This window comes from Martes martes (assembly GCF_963455335.1).
Source record: "Martes martes genome assembly, chromosome: 3".
Classification (NCBI taxonomy): Eukaryota; Metazoa; Chordata; class Mammalia; order Carnivora; family Mustelidae; genus Martes; species Martes martes.
The window spans coordinates 124,158,998-124,182,637 of NC_137890.1; the positions used below are offsets into that span (position 1 = coordinate 124,158,998).

General features: G+C 41.7%; 1 protein-coding gene across 5 annotated transcripts in view; it reads left to right on the plus strand.

Annotated features, from left to right (window-relative positions):
• The first annotated feature begins 1,761 nt into the window (after positions 1-1,761).
• NFE2L2 (NFE2 like bZIP transcription factor 2) overlaps positions 1,762-23,640 on the plus strand; it is a 44,896-nt gene continuing 23,017 nt past the window's right edge. The window contains exons 1-2 of one of the 5 annotated variants that reach the window (XM_080798841.1): positions 14,660-14,774; positions 17,878-17,959. In XM_080798841.1, the coding sequence (XP_080654967.1) occupies positions 14,737-14,774; positions 17,878-17,959 (120 nt within the window). In that variant the 5' untranslated portion in view covers positions 14,660-14,736. Of the gene's footprint in view, positions 1,810-13,102; positions 13,619-14,080; positions 14,270-14,633; positions 14,775-17,877; positions 17,960-23,640 lie in introns of those variants that run through there. The other 4 variants (XM_080798843.1, XM_080798842.1, XM_080798845.1 and 1 more) reach the window with 4 other exon arrangements.

Below are 23,640 nucleotides of genomic sequence, written 5' to 3' on the forward strand. Positions count from 1 at the left end.
TCCTGGGATCAAACCCCACATCAGGCTCTCAGCTCAGCAGGGAGTCTGCTTCTTCCTCTCTCTCTGCCTGCCTCTCTGCCTATTTCTGCCTACTTGTGATTTCTCTCTCTGTCAAATAAATAAATAAATAAATAAAATCTTCCAAAAAATAAAAAAATATGCTGTACTTATATGTAAAAATCTCCAAAATGCAGTATATACTATCTACTGCCTTTCGTGTGAAAAAAAAACAAAAAATATATATACATATAATTATGTGTTTGTGTATGCCTAAACTACTCTGAAATAACAGTCCAAGAAACTTGTAACAGTAGATCGGGAAGAGATCTAGTGAATGGGAGACAGGAATGGGAGAGAAACTTTCACCTTTCATATTTTTTAAATATTTGGGGCATGGGTATATATTACTTATGCAAATATTAAATATTGTAAAGGTGCTTCTGAAAAAAAAATCAATATAGAAATGCCTAAAGTAGGACTTGAATGTTCCCCTATCCCTAAACCTACCACTCAGAGAAGGCCAATGTCAACAGATGGCTATTGACCTTAAGAGACTGAGTCACTGAGAAGGAGATAGGATACTTTTTAAAAAATCATGTATTAGGCAAGGAAAACACTATTTTCTGAGTCTCTGAAATGTTGTCATGGCACTGCCAAATCCACTTAGACCAAAGATGAGAAGTGGAAATAAATATTGGCCTCCTTCTGCACACTTACCATGAGCCGCGGGGCTTACATAGCACATTCAATCCTATGTAAGTTCTGGCATATGTAAAATTAGAACTGGAATAATTCTGAATTAGGTAGCCATGTAAAAGTGAATGGTAGAGGCCATTAGCTCTAATGGGCTAAGTATTATGTGGATGTGAAATCAAGACATTAACATTTCAGCAAATGAAAATGTTTATGTAGTCTGAAAAGTCTTGGCAATGAAAGCACAGAATTCAGCCAGCAAAGGCTTCTAAATTACAAACATAAAAGAGTTGCAAAGAACACTAAAAATTATTCCTGAATTTCCACTGCTGTTATTAAAAATTATTAAAAATCTTTTCTCACTGGAATCTGACATTCCACTGGTGCAATGAAGCAAATACCATGTTACCAAGATCCCCTCAAGATCATGTTCTTTGACTCAGAAAATTCCTTGGTGAGTAGTAAATGAATGTTATAAGTAGCTATGAAAAAAACATTTAGAGCCTCCCCATTTCAAAGTAAATATCAGAGAGTCTAGCCAAACCAGCAGTTGATATTTTTAATACATGTGCCTTATTACAACACAACAAACCAGTGTTTATACAGTACACTCTCTTTCCTCTCTTCTTATAAAAGTGGTGTGTTACTGTTGGAAGAAACTTTAGAAATCAACAAGTCTACTCACACAATCATTCATTCTTTTAACAAATACTTATCTAGTGCGCCCATGTTATCAGACAAAGTAAAAAGCAATAGGATAAGATGATGTGTAACACAGTTTCTGGCCCTTGCAAATCTTGCCTGAACTAACTCCTTTATTTTTATTTTGAGGTATCTCTAGGTCTCGAGTTCAGACCAGTACTTCTTTTGATTATGCCAAACATCGAACATTTATGAAAATAACTAAATCTAAAGGAATAGCAATTGCCTAGTGTTACTCCAAGGTTTTCACATAGTAATTTTTTGGTTTTGGATTATCATTTCAGAGGATCTAATTGCTCTTCATCTTCGCAAATAACTTTATATACATTATAACAGCTTCACAAAATTTTCGTTTCACAGATGAGGAAACTGATGTTGGTGAGATTAATCAGCTTTCCCTGCATCACACAGCTAGTAAGTAAATGAACCCAGATCTGTCGATAGTGCTTGTATTCTTTCTACCATAGTACCCAGCAGGATGCATCAAAATGTAAGCTTTACAAATTGTAATTAGTATTAATATTTAAGAGTACATGATTGTCATTGTCATTTTGATTGTTAAATATTCCGCTGCTTCACAGAGAATTTCTTAGAGAAAAGCACACTGTAACTGTAAACAATGTATTTCTGAGCAGCTTAATGTCAGTTCAAGAAGACCATGAAATGACACTGGATAACTATGCGTTTTGGTCATTACAATACTCTGCATTAAAATGACCAATGTATAACTGAAATTAGTGGTTTTTTTCCCAACATTATAGTCCTTTACCTTTTTATCATCAAACCTTCTTTATTTTTAAAATATTTTATTTATTTATTTGACAGAGAGGTAGAGAGAGAGCACAAATAAGCAGAGCGGCAGGGAGAAGGAGAGAGAAGCAGGCTCTCTGCTGAGCAGGGAGTGCGATGCGGGGCTCGATCCCAGGACCCTGGAATCATGACCCGAGCCGAAGGCAGCCACTTAACCAATTGAGCCACCCAGGCACCCTTACCTTCAAACCTTCTTATAATCTTATCTTTTGTTCAGTTGAACTGCGTTGCTCTGTCTTTTGAATAGCCATATCAAGTCTATTATATTTTTTAAGTTACTATAATATTTTTACATTATATTGTTATTATGTTTTTAAAAAGGTACCTGATTTTTCTTTTTTTAGCCACATTGGTGTGACTCTTCTCCTAACACACATGGTCCTCTGCTTTTAAGCCTTCCAAGGAGCAAGACAATCACTTTACAGTGAATTATTGATGCACAGCTTACTCAGAGTAGGGTTTGGATTTTTGCAAAGATCATTGGATTTTGCATAGATCATGAAGGTGATCTATAGTAAAAGATAATTTGGGTAGAGTCTTGTGATTGAATTTGCCACTGATTGTAGGTTAGTTTTAAAGACCTTGGACCTTGGAATCAGACCATAAAATCTGAACTGTGTTCCTTAGAGTGATATTCTTCAAATTCACCTGTGAGCCACTAGCAATCACATACAGGTTTCTAGGGGCTCTTGTAATTTCTTTCTTTCTTTCTTTCTTTCTTTCTTTCTTTCTTTCTTTCTTTCTTTTTAATGTATCTACACATTTGGATCATTAGGAGAGGGTTGGTAAGCAGCAATCAAAAAAGAAAGACAAAAATGTGGAAATCTTAAGTGTAATTTCAACATAAAAATTATACTACTTTATTATATCCCAACAGCATGAAATTATGCTTTACCCTTCAAAGTATATCATATACTTAAATGATGTCCATGGCAAAAATTATGTTATAGATTATAGTCTATATGTTGTTAAATTATTCACAAATACTTGATTTATTGTGAATAAATTATTGTAAATAAGTATTGGGTGGTAACTTGGGACATAGGTTGGCCAAGTGAAAAAGCAAAGGTTTTGGAATGAGCTAAACCTAGATTTCACATGAACTCTGCCGTGGAAGCTTGGCCAAGTTACTGAATGGAGTTGTGTGACCTTAGCCAAGTTACTATATCAGATTGAACTAAGCTTTATCACTTGTAAAACGGTTGTTGTGAGGATTAGTAATGACTGACAAAAGGTTTGTAAGTAAAGGCTCTTATACAGTAGGTGCTCAATAAAGTCAAGTCTCACATGGGACACTTCACAAAGTATGTACAATGATTTTGTATTAAATTGAATTGATAAAGAGGAAATTTAGTGCTGGTATTATATGACCTTTCTCCTGGAATGGACAATTGAAATTGAAAGGACATATTTCCTGCTGACAATACAGTACTTACTTCCCTAGAAGACTAAAACAGACCAACCTTAGTAAGAAATGTCTCCATAATGTTCCTTTATGGCGAAGTCTATAGTATACACAAAAACTTTTGAATATGTATTGTCACAAATCTTATCTTATGAATTGTCACAAATCTATCTTATGAATAAGTATTGTCACAAAATATCTATTTTATCAGTGTTTAGGTCTTTGTTGTTATCATTGTTAATAAATCTTCAGTGACTTTGTCAGGGTAGTTAATAGATGATTTTAACTAATTCAGTTTAAACTGTTTATGGTAACTAGGGTTTCAAAGCGAGAGGACTCAAGGAGGTAAAAGAAACAGGTAATATTTGTTGCTTCTCAACACAGTTCAGAAAGTATGAGTAAGTAGGTCCACCAATGCATGGTGCATGGAAGAAATTCTGAGATGCCAGTAGAAAGCAAAAGCTTAGTATTTTGTAGTTTCTTTTTTTATAAACTCAAATTTGCATTAAGATGCCTATTTTCTATTTTCTGGAATTTTTATGTCATTTAAATCAATAGTTAATGTTATTTTTTCCCATAATTCCTCTTTGATTATCTAACAGGAAAATTTCTTTGTTCTTTTCCCTAAAGGGAGGGGGAGAGACAGAAGGAGAGGAAGAGGGAGCAAGAGAATCTTAAGCAGGTGCCATGCCCCGTATAGAGTTCCTTCTACACATGGGACTCAATCTCACAACCCTGAGACCTGAACCAAAACCAAGAGTCAGTTAATCAACTGACTAAATCATCCAGGCACTCCCTAAAACTGTTTTTGGGGGGGAAAGCATTGTGTCAATTTTTCATAAAAACGAAGAGACAAACCTGACCCTGTGCCATTAGGTTGGGTAGATCCACTGCCCCTTTCTGTGGCATCCACCACTTCCTGGCTGTGGGCAACGCTGATGTTTCATTACTGGACCTTAAGAGCCTTGAGGGTAGAATTCATATTTCATTCATCTGGGTCTTCCCTCAACCCCCCTGCACGTAAAGTCCCATCAACTGTTATTTTTTAAATGATTAAATTGCCTAGATACTTTTTTTTTTAAATTTATTTATTTGACAGACAGAGAGCACAAGTAAGGAGAGAGGCAGGCAGAGAGAGAGGAAAGGAAGCAGGCTCCCCGCTGAGCAGAGAGCCCCATGTGGGGCTCGATCCCAGGACCCTGGGATCACGACCCGAGCCGAAGGCAGAGGCTTCAACTCACTGAGCCACCCAGGCGCCCCGCCTAGATACTTTTTGACAAAACATTTCAGAAAACAGTTCTACTCAAATTCCCTGGTTAACATTTTTTTTTTCTTTTTGACATCCAAGGGAAGCAGCAAATCTTCATGCTTAAGGACTTTAGTGCCAAAGTGACCTGCTCAGCTACTTACTACTTGGCCATAGATAAAAAATAGCTAGCCACTCCAGGCCTCTGTTTCCTCATTTTTAGAGGAGGTAATAATATACCTCCGTCAGGGTGCCTGGGTGGCTCATTCAGTTAAGTATCTGCCTTTGGCTCAGGTCATGATCCCAGGGTCCTGGGATAAGGCCCCACATCAGGCTCCTTACAAGGAGCCTTCTTCTCCCTCTCCCTTTGTCTGCCATTCTGCTTACTTGTGCTTGCTCTTTTTCTCTCTCTCTCTGTCAGATAAATAAATAAAATTTAAAAAATATATATATATACCTATGTCATTAGTTTTCTGAGAGGATTAAATAAAATGATCCATGTAAAGTGCATAGCCCATAGTCAAAACTCAATCTTATTTTACTTTATTTTGAGATTTTATATATTTATTTGAGAGAGAACACAAGCAGGGAAGGGACAGAAGGAGAGGGACAAGCAGACCCTCTGCTGAGTGGGAAGCCTGATGTGGAACTTGATCCCAGGATGCCAAGATCTTGACCTGAGCTGAAGTCAGACACTTAACCAACTGAGCCGAGATGCCCCTCAAAACTCAATTTTTTTTTTAGAAGATTTTATTTATTTATTTGACAGACAGAGATCACAAGTAGGCAGAGAGGCAGGCAGAGAGAGAGAGAGGAGGAAGCAGTCTCCCCGCTGAGCAGGGAGCTTGATGCGGGGCTTGATCCCAGGACCCTGGGATCACGACCCGAGCTAAAGGCAGAGGCTTTAACCCACTGAGCCACCCAGGTGCCCCTCAAAACTCAATTTTTCAAAGGCAAGTGAACTAATACATTTACCATCACAAACTTTTTGAAGTTTATGAACCCCGAAGACTGAAATATTTTATCTTTCATGAGGAGAAAGAAATGTGATGGGGGCACTTGAATGGCCCAGATTAAGCATCTGACTCTTGATTTTTGTCAGGTCGTGATCTGAGGGTTGTGAATTCAAGCCCTGCATCAGGCTCCATGCTGAGCGTGGAGTCTGCTTGAGATTCTCTCTCTCCCTCTCCCTCTGTCCCTCTGTCCCTCCCCTAGCTCTCCCTTTCTCAAATAAATAAATAAACAAACAAAATATTTAAAAGACAAACAACCAAAAAAAAAAAAAAAGAAAGAAAGAAAAGAAAAGAAAGGAAAGAAAAGGAAGGAAGGAAGAAAAAAGAAAGAAATGTGATGGACGGTTACCTAAACCTTACTAGGAAAGACAGCTTTAAACTGGCTGCAAAGTTACTGCATGTTAGGTTTTTTAGAAGCACACAACCAGAGGAATTTAATTTATTGGAAGAAGTGCAAGGATTATAATAGTATCTATTCTTGTCAGTACATTTTATACCAATGCTCTTAGACCTTTTCATTAAAACAGAACAACAAAAACCCTACCATTAGGTAGAGAGGCTGAAGTTGCAAACAGTTCATTTAGTTTTTTCCTGCCCTTCACTTTGAAGATATTACATGTAGAAATCCTTTTCTCATATTTGTTTGCAAGTTTTCTCTCTAGTGAAAAATATTTTATCATTCTGTCTATGGGGAATTAATTAAACAGAACGTGGAAAAATGTCATCTCCAAGGAGTCTTGCTGTCAGTACTCTCAGTAAATAGAGCACAGCCAAGGGACTCTACAGAGACCTGACCTAGAGTGGACTGAGACTGGCTTTAGAATTGGCCAGCTTCATAAAATAATTTTCTTGAGTTTTGAGCAACTCACATCATTGTTTTGTAGCCCTCTGACTTATAATACTGGATCTAATCACATCACCATGATTTGTAGAAAATATTTTTTAAATATATGAAATAATTATCATCTTTAAGAAACTAGGTTATTAATCTCCTCTAAAAATAAGGTGCTAGGATATAAATAAAATTTACAACTAACCCTTTAGGGTTGGTCCAATATTAAATTTGCCTTCAAAAGTCCTAGTCAAGGGCACCTGGGTGGCTCAGTCGGCTAAGCATCTGCCTTCAGCTCAGGTCATGAGTCCAGTGTCCTGAGATCAAGTACCAAATCAGGCTCCCTGCTCAGTGGGAAGCAGGCTTCTCCCTCTCCTGTTCCTCCTGCTTGTGCTTTCACTCTCTATATAGCAAACAAATAAATCTTTTTTAAAAATTAAAAAAAAAGAAAAAGAAATTAATAAAATCTCAGAAAGAAAGAAAGGAAGGAAGAAAGAAAGTCCTGGTCAATTTGTTGCATTAGAAGAATGTACTACCAAGATCAAGAAATGTTATTCCAGGGGCACCTGGGTGGCTCAGTGGGTTAAAGCCTCTGCCTTCGGCTCAGGTCATGATCTCAGGGTCCTGGGATCGAGCCCCGCATCGGGCTCTCTGCTCAGCAGGAAGCCTGCTTCCTCCTCTCTCTCTGCCTGCCTCTCTGCCTACTTGTGATCTCTGTCTGTCAAATAAATAAATAATAAAAAAAAAAAAAAAAACTTAAAATTTAAAAAAAAAAAAAAAGAAATGTTATTCCATTCCTGCCTCTGCCAATAGCTAGCTCTGTGATCATTGGTAACCACTTCACCCTTCAGTTTTCTCAAATGTGAAAGTAGAGAGTTGGGCTAGACCAGGGAGGAAAAACACCTAATATGTGCCACTACTCCTGTCATTCTGTGTCCAGGGCAGACATTATTATTTTTTTTTTGAAGATTTTTTATTTATTTATTTGAGAGACAGAGATCACAAGTAGGCAGAGAGGCAGGCAGAGAGAGAGAGAGAGAGAAGGAAGCAGGCTCCCTGCTGAGTGGAGAGCCCAATTCGGGGCTCCATTCTAGGACCCTGGGATCATGACCTGAGCCAAAGGCAGAGGCTTTAACCCACTGAGCCACCCAGGTGCCCCCAGGGCAGACATTATTAATCAACCACTGAAATTTTTCTACCAAACTGGGAAGCTGCTTCTGAATTCTCAACAAAGCATTGTAGAGTTGGTAATCAAAGTAAAACGTACTTGCCACCTTTGGGCCAGCTTTAAAGGTTCTTCTGATTCTGATATTACTCAAAGGCCAAAATGAAAATCTATGAAATAGCAAACGCCAAAAGACAAATTCCATGGCAAATCTTACTTCTCTTTTTCACCTTCCAATCTCTGAGAGTGTTAAAGACTTTGCCTGAAAGTCCTGTCCATGAGGATACTTTGCTCTTCCATGATTGCATTTAGCTTTTTGTTTGTCCAGATTGAACACAGTTTCATTTTTTTTTTCTAATTCTAAAAATGCTTACTGTAAAAATTTGAGCAGTGCAGAAAAGTACAAAATAAAGTGAAAATTACCTGATACCCAACACCGCTTATTACTATTTGGTAACTGACCTTCCAGACATAGCTCTATGTATAAGTGTTTTTCTGTACTCTATTTTTTTTTAATATGGCAATGTTATGTACCATTCTGAAGCTATGGTTCTTAGTCTCTACTCAGTGTACTCACAGAACTCCATCTTTGTGTGGGGACTCCTATTCTGAGTGAAACTTTGCAAAGATAGCAGTAGATTGAAAGAGTAAAGGATCTTTAGACCCTTACCACAACCGCACTTAAAGATGTGGTCAAATTCTCCAGGCTCCACTCTGTAGATACAGAATGAAAAGATTTGCAAAGCTTGTGGTTAAAATTCAATTTGAAAATGAAATGGACCCAGTGGCTCGGGAGAAAAGCAAGTGTTCCTCTTTTACCCCATACCCCACCCCCACTTTTTTGGCTTATTATTATAAAAGTAATATGCGTTTATTTAGGAAAATACAGACTGACAAAAATGAGAAAAAAAATAAGTAATCTAATCAGAATATTTGTGATTGGGGCGCCTGGGCGGCTCAGTTGGGTAAGCATCTGCCTTCGGCTCAGGTCATGATCCCAGGGGCTCAACCTGATCCAAGGGTCCTGGGACAGAGCCCAACATCAGGCTCCCTCCTCAGCCGGGAGCCTGCTTCTCCCTCCCCCTCCCCTCTCCCCCCATGCTCTCTCTCAAATAAATAAAAAAAATATTTTTTTAAAGAAAGAATAATTATGACTAAGATTTTGGAGCATATATGTTCAGTCTTTTTTTTCCTATGCACATATATAAGTATCAACACATAATTCAAAAGCACTTTTTAAACTGGGTTTTTCTCTTCACTCACTGCATTGCAGTTTCTGCAGAGCATTGTTTCTATTATCAGCAGGAAACTGTACAAGTTAAAACTGGCTTTGGAGATATACAGCTCTTTGTATAAGTAGTTTGCATAGTGAGGTATGCACACCAAGGAACCAAGGTTATGGGTGTGTTTTGAAATTAATACACCGATTACTTTGAATACTGCTGTACAAGCCAATGAGGTTTATCCGAGGCGCGATTATTGAATACTGCTGTACAGGAGTTCAGTTTATCCGCTGGCCACACTGGTCCTGAAGTTCAAATTCCCTCAGCAGATATTCAGCAAGAATCTTACATAACTGGTATAAATGAGGTCATTCTGAGGGCCAGAATTTCTATATGCATTTATATCTCCACCTATTATTGATGAAATGTCTATGTTCCTTAGGGGTATTATGATAAGAATATCTCATCATCCACCATCATCTATCTAATGGTATGATACTGACGTATGCTGTGAGAAGGTGACTTACTTTTTACATAGCAACAAGTCTATATTATAGGAAAGATATCTTTCTCACTCACAGGGAAGTCAATTTGCTTCAAAGGGTTTGAGACTCTATGAAATTGCAAAATACCGTCCCTATATGTGCTCCCAATGATGGTGAACAAACAAAAAGCAGCCAGGAGAAACCTTGCCTTTGATATTTAATATATGCTGTTTTGTTATCTATTGCTGAGAAACAAGCCACCCCCAAAATTTAGTGGCTGAAAACAATTGATTATGATCTCTTGCAATTCTCTGGGCTGATTAGGCACAGCCAGGCAGTCTTCTACAGGTCTTGCTTGGAGTCTCTCATTGATGATGTCAGATAGCATCATCTGGTGGCTGGAGTTCACTGGGGGCTTGACTAAGTGGGCTGGAAGTTTCCAAGATGGTTTTTTCACTCCATGTCTGGTGCTTTGGTTCACATAGCCTTCCTCTCCACCTGGAGTCTTCCTCCAGGGTTTCTGATAGACTTCTTCCATGATGGCTGACTTCTTGTAGAAAATTTAAAACTTGCAGGACTTTTTGGCTTGGGCAGAGACCTGGCATAGTATCAGTTTCACCCTCTTTCCATAAGTTAAAGCAACTCAGGGCCAGTCTTGATTCAATGTAGGGGGACTATACAAGCATTTCAATATGAGGAGGGCTGGTTCACTGGGTGCCATTTTTGGAACCTAGTTACCCAATATCCTCCAACTGTATGCTGGACAAATTTAGAATTTTGACTATAATTCCAAAAGATATTTTCTGGCTCAAACAAGGAGTACAATTAAAAAGAAAGCGAAGGGGCGCCTGGGTGACTCAGTGGGTTAAGCCTCTGCTTTCGGCTCAGGTCATGATCTCAGGGTTCTGGGATCGAGCCCTGCATCGGGCGCTCTGCTTAGCAGGGAGGCTGCTTCCCCCCTCTCTCTGCCTGCCTCTCCGCCTACTTGTGATCTCTGTCAAATAAATAAATAAAATCTTAAAAAAATAAAAATAAAATAGAAAGAAAGTGAAAAAAAAAGGGAAGGAGCCTCAAGGTGATGAAGGATTTTGAAGCAGTAGGTGCTTTCATAGCCTTGTCAAACTTGGCAGATTAGATCACAGAGAAGGTGAAATAAATGGGTCACTGCATCACCACTATCCAAACTTTGTGTACTCAGAAGACTTAATAATGCTTATTTTTTATGATAACTCTAGAACAAAGTATTATAATTCTGAAACATTTGAAGCATATATGGAGGGTTGTTTTTCCATAGACAGCAGAGAATTCAGACATCAATGGAAATGTGCAAGATTTAGTAGCATGTGAAACAAATTGGGGGAAATTTTAACTATTAGCTAGAGGAGCAGGCAGTAAAGATTCCCATGGCACCAGGACAGAAGAAAACCAGCATTTTCTTTCCTGTTCCTCCAGAGCTTCTCAGTGCATAGTATCTGTGCCCCCACAGCACAACAGGAAAGTTTACAGAACAAGGAAGAGCCCAGGTTCTCACATGAGGACGTCATTTCAGTGTCTACAAAGACTGGGAACTTCTTTGACATGGATGGTCTGAGACTAGGGTTCCCTTTTCTGGTGTGGAACCACCATTTAACACCAAGCAGCTTTCATTAATGTTTATTTTCTTTAACATGTTCAGACTGCTATCATATTATTCTCCTCCCTTTGAAAATATGTACTCTGGAGGTGCCTAAAATAATACACTCTCAGCAATTGCAATTTTGAGAAATAAAGGTTATTTCATTCATTAAAATCAATGGAAATTTGTTGCTTAACAAGTAAATACCAAATACTTTATGAACTCCTTGAGGGCAGCAACTGTATCATATATGACTCTGGTATGTCCTACCTCCAGGGTTCATTGTCTTTCTCCCATGGAGTAGTTTTAATAAGTAACTTGAATTGTTAAACAATATACTTCTATGCCCTTCTTTGACGCAGAAATGTCTTTTCATTATGTCTCTGCTTGTTTCATGTCAGGTTCATTTTAAGTAATTGCTCCTAAGCTTGTTTTCAGTGTTCAGATCATTTTGCCCGCTTTTCAAATAACAGCTGAAAAGGTTTAATTCAAGTTGAAGACGTTTCCTTCAATTACAAGCAATTAATTTAGGCTTCATTCACCTCAAGGAATATTTGGAACATATAAATTTACAGATAAATCCTGGGAGTGTTAAATTATGCAACCAAGAGGAGGTAAGTTCTTTGCAGTTTTTTGGGGGCGTTGATCTGCAGTAGTCAGGCTTTTTTTTTTTTCCCCCTGCCAGGTTCTTGAATGAAATAGTAAAACTTCTAACAACACTGTCTACAAATCTACTACCCAGCTTTGCATAATTCCAAGAAACTAGAAACTTAAAGAGTTAGAAAGATTGTTCTTAAAGAGTTAGGAAGATTGTTGATGCATAAGATGATGCATAAGAGAAAATAAAACCATTTATCTCTTCTTTCTTTTTTTTTTTTTTTTTTTTTTTTTTTTTTTTTTTTTTAAAGATTTTATTTATTTATTTGACAGAGAGAGATCACAAGTAGGCAGAGAGGCAGGCAGAGAGAGAGAGAGGAGGAAGCAGGCTCTCCGCTGAGCAGAAAGCCCGATGCGGGACTTGATCCCAGGACCCTGAGATCATGACCTGAGCCGAAGGCAGAGGCTTAACCCACTGAGCCACCCAGGTGCCCCTATCTCTTCTTTCTTAAAAAAGATTTCACAATATTCCTGTTTTCAAATAATTGAAAATTAATAATTTAATGTAAAAGGTAATACGTATTCATTATAGACTTAAAATTTACTTAAAGTAACGAGAAGGGTAAAAATCATTCGTGATGTTACTACTGTTTTGTTAAACTATTTTTTTCCTAGACACCGTATGTTTTTACAGGACAGATCCATACTACCCAAACTATTTTATAATTTGGTCTTTCTTATTCTTATTTTTAAAATTTTACCCTGGGTATGTGAAAAGAAACTTGTAGAGATTACGGCATGTTGTAGTACCGCAGTGTTCAAAAGACGCCATCTGTAGTGTGGTGTGTGCGCTCTGGTGGTAAGAGAAAACTCTTGCTGGGACATACTGACCACTCTCCCGACCCAAAGAGACCTCCCCGTTTGCCCTTGGCGATTTGGGCCTAGCGGGAGTGCCAGGGCGGGGGAGTAAGCAGAGGGCGTTCAGGGTGACTGCGAGCACGAGATCCCCGCGCGGTCCATATCTGCCCTGGGCGAGTCCCGCTGGCCCCCGCCCCGGAGGGGACCGAGGGCGAGAGGGCAGTCCGCGTTGCGCAGGGCCTGGGTCCAAACCTCTAGCCCCCGCCCCCAGGGCTGGCGCCACTCTCGAGCGGTGGAGTGAGATAAAGCCCGGCAAGGTTCTGCATTTCCAAATCAGGGAGGCGCAGCTCGGATACCGGCGCCTCTGTCGGGTCTCCAGGCGTGTTTGTTCCAACTGTTTAAACTGTTTCAAAGCGCCCGAATCCGAGCGACCTTCGGCAAACAACTCTTAATCTTGCGGGCCGAGAGCCTAGGTTTTATTTGCGGGGGGGAGGAGGGGTCGAGCTCAGGGAGCGGGGAGCTAATACAACCCTCTTCCGGGCACCCAGCCCGCCCGTGGCCACCCGTGGCTGCCCCCGGCCACCCACGGCCGGTCCCAGAGACACCCCCACCCCTCGCCACCCGCGGCCAGCGAGCTTCTTGCGTCAGCTGGAGCGGGGGTGGGGGATTTTCGGAAGCTCGGCCCACGCCGCCAGCCGGGGAAGGAAGGACCCGGGCTCTCGCCCCGCCCTCGGGGGGGCGGGAGGCGGAGCGGGGCAACATCCCGGCTGGCCACTCGGGCTGTGTCGCGGACTAGCGAGTGCCGGGGATCCTGGAGGAGCTACCGCCGCTGCTGCCGCCGCCGCCGCCGCCGCCCGGTCCGCGCCGCGCCTCGGCAGCTGGGACACAGCCGCCGTCGGGGAGCGCCAGAGCACGGTCACCAGCTCATCATGATGGACTTGGAGCTGCCGCCGCCCGGACTGCCGTCCCAGCAGGTGCTGCCCAGACCCTGGGAGCCCCGCGGTGGTGCCCGGACGGGGGCAGGGGAGTGAGGGAGCCGCGGACCGGGCGGGGACAGCCGCAGCCAGCGTCTCCCGTCTACCGCCGGAGTCCGGACTGCAGCGGCCGCACAGTAGAGCCGCTGCGTTTGCGCCGGGCCCGGGTCGGGAGAGTAGCGAGACCTCCGAGGGCCACGAGGACCCAAAGGGCAGCAAGGGGAGTGGGGGGTGCGGTCCCCGAGGGTGGCTGGGTGGAGGTCTGGAGGCTTCGTTCTCGGGTGTAGGGGCCTCGCTAGCCGCGTCCCCAGCTTCCGGAGCTGGGACTCCGGAGCCCCAGCTGGCCCCCGAAGTTAGAGGTGGCCGGGCTAGAGGAGGGGGCGGACGCTGGCGGTCTGAGCCGGCGCGGCCCGGCCCTTCCGGGGCTGCCCTGCTCCTCCGCCTCGGAGCCGGCAAAAATGTGCCTAGTCACGGGGCCGCTCTCGGGGGAGTTGAGGTCTCCTCCGGACTGGGACCTGGAGCCCCTGCTCTGCCGCAGCCCCCATCCACGGCCTCCGTGGGAGCGGACTGTGGCGCTGCGCGCCCACCCGCTGAGCCGTCTAAGGGCGCTCCTTTCCAGAGTAATCCGTCGGTCTGTCCGTCGGATCGCTGGTAGGCAGCCTAGCGAGAAAGCCCAGCCCCCAGGGTGGGGGAGGGAAGAGGTCACGAAGTGCCGGGCGCGCTCTGATGCTCCGACGTGCGGCGGTCGTAGCGGTTCTGCGCGCTCACTCGCGTAGTGGGAAAAGTTCGAACTCGCAGATCCGAGGTCATCCCCTGGCAACCGGCCGGTAAATGGGGGGCGAGGCGGCGGAATGAGGTCGGATGCCGCCGCGCCCCAGCTCGATCCCCCCGCGGTGCCTCCCAGTGGCGCACGCCGCGTGCGTGGACTCGGCCTCCATGAGAGTGGCCGGTTGGCTGTCACGGCGGCCCTTGGTTGGCCCTTTCCTGCTTTATAGCGTGCAAACCTTGCCGCGCCAGGGCCAAGGGACAAGTTGGAGCTGTTGATCTGTTGCGCAATTGTTATTTTCCCCAGGGCGGCTTTGTCTTTGGATTTAACGTTTCAGAATTGCAATTACAAAATGTGTAAAGCAGGATATTCTGTTCTGTGCTGTCAAGGGTAAGAGTTTCGAGTGTAGATTAGAATTTCTCTTGATTTTAGGTTGTTAGTAAAATTTCTGCTATCATAAACTATTTCTTCCTTGGATGCTTTATATAGTTTTTCTGTTTAAGAATTTGCCTCGATTTCTTAGCGTGTTGCTTCTTTCGCTGAGGCAGAGGGAAGGGACACTTGTGTTTCATAATGTTTTGCTAACAAGTTTTGTAAATTGTTGTAAAAGTGAAAACAAGTTTCTGTCCATAGTTTATAGGGACTTTTAAAGGAGTAGATGTTTATACTTAAGCTTTTTTTGGTAATTGGTTCCTTAGGAAAAACACTTGGTTCAAGGAAATGTGTAACGTAAAAAGTACAGTAAGAGCGTATGTTTATTTTCTTCACTTATCTTGAAGATGTAAAGTAAGATTTTAAGTTATTGATAATTTATTAATTGTGCTTTTTTGTTGTTTGAAGCTGTTTACCTTGAACTTTCTCCCAGTAATGATTAGGATCGTATTCCCCCAGCTCCCACTAGTATGAAGTAAATTGTGCTTTTCAATTTAGCTGCTATTCAATAGTAATTAATATAGCTGTGTAGCCATTTATATAGTAATCTTCATGATCAAAGGATATGAGGCTAATGGACTTTTGCTTTTCTAAACTGTAGCCTAGAGTCCTCTGTTATTTTTAAATAATAATGGTAAAGAACTGTGTAATTTACTATTCCATGCATACGAAAGCTCATAAGGCATGTGTACTGCTTTCTCTTTTAAAAGTGAATATACAGGGGCACCTGGGTGGCTCAGTGGGTTAAAGCCTCTGCCTTTGTCTCAGGTCATGATCCCAGGGTCCTTGGATTGAGCCCCGCATCGGGCTCTCTGCTCAGCAGGGAGCCTGCTTCCTCCTCTCTCTCTGCCCACCTCTCTGTGACCTCCATCTGTCAAATAAATAAATAAAATCTTTAAAAAAAAAGTGAATATACAGTTTTATTTGATAAGGTAACTACTTTTCCACCTTTAATCAGACATAATTTTCATATCTGAAGGCTACGGAAAAAATGGAGTAGAATTTAGAATCTGTTTGATCTTAAATAATTTTTGGTATTCTGGAAAGATTTCAACAGAGTCAAAAATGGATTCTGACCTCTGTCAAAGAAATTGCAGGTGTGAGGTGGTACTAGGATACAATTTCTCATCCTGTGTGTGGAGGAGATGTTGATAAACAGGGTAGTAAGGAGAGTCTTAGATTCTGTATTTCCGTTAAGTGGAAGGAACCATCCATTATGGGGAGATAAAGTACTTTTATATAAGAAGGGATGAAGTTGATCTTGGACTAGACTGATAAGATTATTTTTAAAAAGAAAAATAGGACAGGCCCCTCATCTGAATGAATGTTGAGCAAAGAACACCTTGACTTTTTTAGATATGGCTTTTTAGACTTTTGAGAGATTATGAAAGTCACATGTTGGAGAATAAATACACAATTCACAATAGTTTTTCTGCATTAAAAATAACTTGGGCCTTTTGGCATCTTTCTTTCTTGTTAACTTGGGTTTTTATAAACAATGCTGGAAAAAAGAACAACTGTCTTTAAGATTACCGGGATAAATTGAAAGCCAAATAGACTATTTTTTTTTAATACTTACTTCCATTCAGGATGAAATATCCTTCAGAGCTATATAGAAAAGGACCCCTCTGTGGACTGTAAGCACATTTTTCTGGGAATTGGCTACCTACTGGCTGGGCATAATTTAAAGGGGGTTTTGCATAAATAATATTTTCTCTTTAATTTTCCCTTGATCTGGGGTTAATTTTTCAGTGCAAACTCTTGGGTGCAGGAAGAATTTGGCATTAAGATGATACTAGATGAATTATTGGGCACTTCTTGCGTGCCAGGCGCTGCAATAATTGCTTCACATGAATAATTCCACACTAACCCCATGGGAAATACTATTATCTCAAGTTTCCAGGGGGAGTAAAAGGGCCAAGAGTCCTGCTTAAAGTGCCCCAACTATTTTTTTTAATTAATACATCTGTTTATTTAAGTAATCCCTGCTCCCAGTGTGGGGCTCAAACTCATGATCCCGAAATCAAGAGTCACGCTCTTCTGACTGAGCCAGCCAGACACCAGAGGTGCCGCAACTATTACTGAGGGGTGAAAATGGGAATCAAACCTACAGAGTCTGACTCCAGTGGCTTTTACTCACCACTTCCAAAGTAGACCAGGACCACGTAAATTTTAAACAGAAGGAAAAGCTCATACTTTATTTAAATGTGGGTTAATTGAGAAAAACTCAGGGAAGGAAAGGCAGGAATTAAAAAGATTGATCTCTGTGCCTTTTCCACTTAACAAGAAATTCAGTAACTGTGTGTATATTGGGGGAGATGGACCTTAAATACAGTGAGAGTCAGTATAGCCTGTCAGTGGAATTACTGCATGAGGGCCCTTTAAGGAAGGTACAGACTTAGAGGGGTTTAATTTAGAGAGGCAAGACCTGTTGTTGTTGTTGTTGTTTTTATAGATTTATTTTTAAGTAATCTCTATGCTCAGCTTGGGGTCAAACTCACAACTCTGGACTCAAGAGTCTCATGCTATAGTGAACCAGCCAGGCACCCCAGGACCACCCAAAAATTCCTGGGATTTCAGCAGTGTTCCAGATTAAGGATAGGATTGGGGTTAGGACATCACATTTTTCAGGGACCATTTTCCTTTTTCTTAAGTAAATTTGTTCGCTCCAGACTCCTTGTTTACCTTTATTTTTCTTGTTAGTTGGTATATTCTCCTGTTCCATTGGCTTTTTTTGTTTTCAAATAGTAGTCAAAAATAAATTTGATAGTGAAGATACATAGTATGGTGAAGAGTGGGAGAGACTGGGTTAAGCTAGGTTGAAGGTCAGGAGAGAATCTTAGTGGAAAATGGCTAGGAGAAACCTGTTGGCTCAAATTAAGCGCGGGTCTCTTGTTTGGGGCATTTCTGAATTGAAGCAAGCATAAGAGCTCAAATCTGTCTCATTGAAGCTTAAATTAGGGTTTTGAGTTAGTACATTTCAAAATTAAATATATTATTTCTTAGTCTTTATTGTTAAACAAGGCACTTTGAGAATTATTGTCTTATTTGTTTAATTAAGGATGCTGCCATCCAGTGGATCCTGGTCCAGCCACTTGGAAGGTTTGCTGAAATCTGCTGCATACGAAGATATTGGAAGAGAGGTTTACTAAATGCAGTATTTAGCCTTCCTCCTTTACCTTTGGCTGTATCTTTGTTTTAAATTTACTGTAATATGGAGAAAAGAATTTATGTTTTGGTAATACTATTTCTAGGGGTTACTAAGATTTCACTGCCACCTGTTTTTATTTTTTTATTTTTTATTTTTTTTAAGATTTTATTTGACAGAGAAAGATCATAAGTAGGCAAAGCAGCAGTCAGGGGGTGGGGGGAAGCAGGCTCCCTGCTGAGCAGAGAGCCCGATGTGGGGCTTGATCCCAAGACTCTGAGATCATGACCTGAGCCGAAGGCAGAGCTTAACCCACTGGGCCACCCAGGCACCCCTGTCACCTGCTTTTAAATATGCTCCAACGAACATTTATTTAAACAGCTCTAAGATACAGGCCAAGGCTTTTTCACTTGCTCAGTTGATAATGGTGTGTTTTCTAGAAACAAAAGCAAAAATACATTCAAGTTAATAATATTTACATTCCCAAACAATATTGGAGGGGGGAAATGGTGTTCTTACACTAACCTCCCATACATGTGGGACACCCCCCTCAAAAAATCAAGACTGCTAAACAGAATTCCATTCTGCCTAAAGTTGGAAGTTTTCTATGTGTCAGCCCCTGCAACAATAAACTTTTTAACTATTAAGAATTTTAGGAAGAGGGCACCCAGCTGGCTCAGTTATACAACTCTGGATCTCAGGGTCATGAGTTTGAGTCCTACGTTGGGTGTAGAGATTACTTTATAAAAAAAGATGAAGAAGAAGAAAAAGAAGGATTTTAGGAACTCTAAGTGTAGAAGGCACTTTTAACCAATCATCTTTGTTGCATGTGGCCTATAATACCTGTGTGTCATAAAGCCTCATATATGAGAGTTGCTGTGTGTGTAAGCATGTAAATTTATTTGGCCTAAACTCTGGTGGTAAAGAGAAATCCAGGACATGAGAAGGATTTAGAGCACCAAGTCCATCTTTCAATGGCCCTGTTGATAACTGACTCTTGAGACTCATTATAATCCCATCAAGAGCCTGTGTTCTGGAGGATTAAAAAAAATTCCTTGGCAAAGCTAAGTAGTCACTCCTTTCTCACAAGCCTGGAAATGGAGACTTTGGGGCCCGAGTAACAGCATAGTGGCCAGATCTGAGCTCTCCATTGCCTTTTTTTTTTTTTTTTTTTTAAGAAAGAGAAGAATGATTGTGTAAGAAAAGGAGAAATCAAGGGGCGCCTGGGTGGCTCAGTTGGTTAAGCGGCTGCCTTCGGCTCGGGTCATGATCCCAGCGTGCTGGGATCGAGTCCCGCATCAGGCTCCTTGCTCGGCAGGGGGCCTGCTTCTCCCTCTGCCTCTGCCTGCCACTCTGTCTGCCTGTGCTCGCTCGCTCTCTCTCTCTCTCTCTCTCTCTCTATGACAAATAAATAAATAAAATCTTTAAAAAAGAAAGAAAAGGAGAAATCAAATCATTTTGGCTTTGAAGCCTGAACCAGACTTATAATTTTGTTAGCAATTTTATTAAATCACTTTTTAAAATCTCTGATACTTATCTTGACTGTGTATCTTTTTTTCCCCCGGTACACCTAGATTGTAAATTCGTTGAAAGCTGGGCATAGAATTTATATTTGTGTCCTTTTTTTTAAGAACAGCTTTTTGAGCTAGAATTCCCATGCCGTATACTCCACCCATTATAACAAATTCAGTGACTTAGTGTGTTCAGAGTTGTGGAGCCATCACCACAGTCAATTTTAGAACATTCTCATTACCCCAGAAAGAAAGCCCGTACTTGTTAGCAGTAACTCCCCCATTTCCCTTCAGCTCCCTTAGTCCCAGGTAACCATGCAGCCATCTCAGTCTCAGTGGAGTTCTCTATTCTGGATAGAGCATATAAATGAAATAATACCATATGCGATTTTGTGTGATTGGCTTCTTTCAATTGATGTGTTTATAAAGTCTGACCATGGGGTAGCACAGGACTTCATATCTTTCTGTTGCCAAGTACTATTCTACTGTATACCTGTATTACTGTATAATTAAATGGGGGATACCCCCCATTTAATTTATCTTCTCATCAGTTGATAGGCTTTTGGGTTGTTTCTACTTTACCTATTTCTTTTTGTTCCCTGCAGCAGTCGTTCTTAAATTTTGTTGTCTAATAGAATCACCATCAGTATTTTAAAATACTGACATCCAGGCCATATCCCTCATTAAATCAAAGTCTGTGATGATGGGATCCAGGCAGCAAGTTTTTGTTTCATTTTTGTTTTTAAAGCTTCTGAAAAGGGATTCCAGTATGCAGTCAGGTTTATGAACTAGTCCCCTAGAGCCCCGAGCTCAGGTCTTGGTACCCGTCGAAGATACGGTATTTGGATGTCTATCTTAAATCCATGAAAAGAAGTGGTTTTATATTTGATTACTGACCTTCACAACCTAAGGTTACACCTAAATCTGGGAACTGTTCTAAGATGCCTGGCAAAATGTTTGAAATTCACTACATGTAACTTGAGCTCTTTAAGCTCTTGAAGTTGATTTGGGTGGCAATTTTGTTATCAAAACGTTTTCTCCAAGTGGGTCAGAATTTTCCTGTGTTTAGTGGGGAACTTGATCTGTGATTGGGACTCGCAAAAAAAAGGCAGTGAGGGCAGTGTGCTTGGGTACATGGTGGAGAGCCTAGAGGCCAGGACAGACTTTGCTTTATTCCAGGAAGTTCTTTGCTTTGCATTCCTCGGCCTCATTATCCTATTTAAAAAGAACAAAAACCTTAAATCTACAAGGCAGCTTTTAGCAATTCATTTTTTTGACTCCCAGTGTTCTACCTGGTGAAGTCTACTTTATATTCTGACCCCAATGGCTGCCAGTTGTACTTAGCTGAATGGCTTTTTGCTGTATGTCTTTGGAAACTGAGGCTAATTTCTGTATCATTTGCGAGTGTTGTACGGCGCAGGAGTACCAACTGGGGAGACCTGAAGGTGCGGTTAGGACTTTCTGAAGCTGGCGTAGCCCCGCCTGGCGGATGGGTTGGGAACAGGCAGCCCGCTCCGGCCTCAGCACAAAATAATAACGCACATGCATGTAGAAGCCAGCCTGTTCCAGTCTGAGGGATTAGAATCCAGGGGGAAAGGATTATGGTGTTTTGTTGCTTTCTGTGAACAGAATTGGAACACAGGTATGACACACAATGAGCTGTAGAATGCTGTGTCCTGTAGAATGCTCCTGCTTCTATAGGAGCTTGAGGTTTGACCTTTTTGCTGCTTTGTTTTATAGTATTGAATTGATCTGGGGAGTCTTGCTGCTGTGTCTACAGTGTTGAGGAGCCTTGAATTTTTTGATACGGGGGGGGGGGGAGTATTAACGTTAAAATCCTGGTAATGAAAACCACCCAAAACAAAAACTGTATTTTTTAATTGAAGTAGGAAAAAAAAAGTGGCCAATATTTGAAGTTGTTTTTGTTCTTGGTAAGTCTCAATGAAGCATAATTAAAATATACATTGAGAAAACAGCCCCAAAGGACAGGAACAGGGCTGGTTTACTTTGTGCTAACTGTGGGCCCTGGCCTGTGTGTTTTTCTGCTGGTTCTGAGGCTGAGATTAGGACCAAGAATAAGAACCATTCTGTGAATTCAGGCTTTTTTTTTCCCTCCTCCAGAGACAGAGGCTCACCCTGTGCTGGAATATTCTTTACCTGGCTGCATGTTCTGGGAGAATCCTTGGGGCAGTGGATTGAGAGTAGGATGGTGACTGTGAAGGAAAATTCCAGGTTCTATTTGATGTGGGGGAAAGGTTCTATCATGAAAGGGAGAGAGATTGGGAGGAAAAAGAAAACTAGCTTAAGGGATTTCTTTTAATGAACCCAGGAAGAATATAGACCTTTGGGATTCTTCCTGAGGAAAGCTTCAGATGGACCTGGAATTTTTAACTGAAGATCTCCTAAATCTTTACTACTTTGCAGCTTGCCCTTAGATTCTCCATGTGAGGAAAGGGAGAGCATTTTCGAGTATTTACTTGTGCTGTTTACACTCATAATCTTCAGTTCTTGTAATGACCCTGATAATACAGGTTTTGGTCGTTCTTGAGAAAACTCTTTGGAGAGGTTAAGGAGTCCAGAGTTCAGTTCAGGAAACCAGAAACCACATGATATTTCAAGCAGGGAATTTAATATAGGAAATTAATTCTTTAGGTGATGGACAGACAGCCCAGAGATGAGCAGCCTCAGGAGGCCACTGGCCTCCAGAAGTTGGCACCACATCAGGAGCTGGCCGCCCTGAGAGAAGGGCTCTCCCTCCCACCCCCCAGCACCCCTCCTGTACCCCTTCTGGTTAGCTGAGTGCACATATGTAACCACTGGGCAGTTCAGTCATAATGTAATCTTAGAAATTCCTGTGGAGGACAGACACAGTCTCTACTCGGGGAGTTCCCAGTTTAGGGGAGTGCCCCCATTGTTGGTAGGTCATGTGCTCCCTTCCCCTTTGAGGTGTTCCTGGGATACAGGGGCAGGATTGATTCTGCTTAGGGCTGCTTCTGGTGTTGCTGAAGGACTTCGGCCTCTGGGTCCTGAACTTGGGGAGTTCAGAAAGGAGGGGGAAAGTATCTTGAGAGCTGGGGAACCTCACATCTTTTCTCATTGATCCTGATAAATAAAGCCTTTTCTTGCACAGAGAGACGGGAATAGAAATGACTCCCCTAGATAATAGCTCATCTTTCTCCCTTTCTTCAGCATTGCTGGTGAAGGTGGTAATGGGTGGGGGGAAGGGGAGAGGACAATGAGCCTTTCTTTGCAGTTCACCTTTTACCAACTCACTAACTCACTTCTGGTGGTGTGAAAAAGAGTCAGCCTTTGGATGTTACAAGGCATCTGAATAGAGACAGCTAGCGATTTCATAGGGAAGGAAAGGAAAAGAAGCTAACGATCACTGAACACCTGCTAGCACTGTAGTAGGTCTTGGGCATGTTCTCTTACTTGATCTTGACAATAAATCTATGGTGATAAGAGCCATTACCTCCATTTTACAGACGTGGAAACCTATTCAAAGAGGTTAAGTAACTTGTCCAGGGCCATGTCCCTCACGATGGCAGAACAGGAATTTAGATGCCCATAATCCCTGTCCTCCCCTCCCCGTTTTCCTCCTTCCTTCCATTTCTTCTTTTCTTGTCTAATGACTGTGAGTGTTGTGTTAGGTGCTCAAGAGTGAGGGACTCCTTTACAAAGATGAATTAAGGCAGTGTCCCTACCTCATGGATCTTGCTCAGTGTTTATCGGAAGGAGTGAGTGCTGCTGGCACAGGGGCTGGAGGACTGTCCCACATTCCAGGATAGTCAGCACCATTGTGACAACTAGAAAACCCATCCCTCATCCCCATCCAGGATCAGTTGCTCCTTGGGGGTAGTCCCAGCCTCATCGGAACCACGGTGATCCACTGACTTCTAGAGCTGGTTTGAAGCTAGGACGTTACTGTTCCCAGGAAAGCTAAGGATATTATAGTAATCCCCTATTATCCGTGGGGATAAGTTCCAGGACCCCCAGTGGATGCCTGAACCCAAGATAGTGCTAAACCCTATATATACTATGATTTTCCTATACCTACATACTTGGGACAAAGTTTAATTTATTACTTAGGCACAGTAAGAGATTAACAACAGCATGATAAAATAGAACAATTATAACAATGTAATGTAATAAAAGTTATGAACAG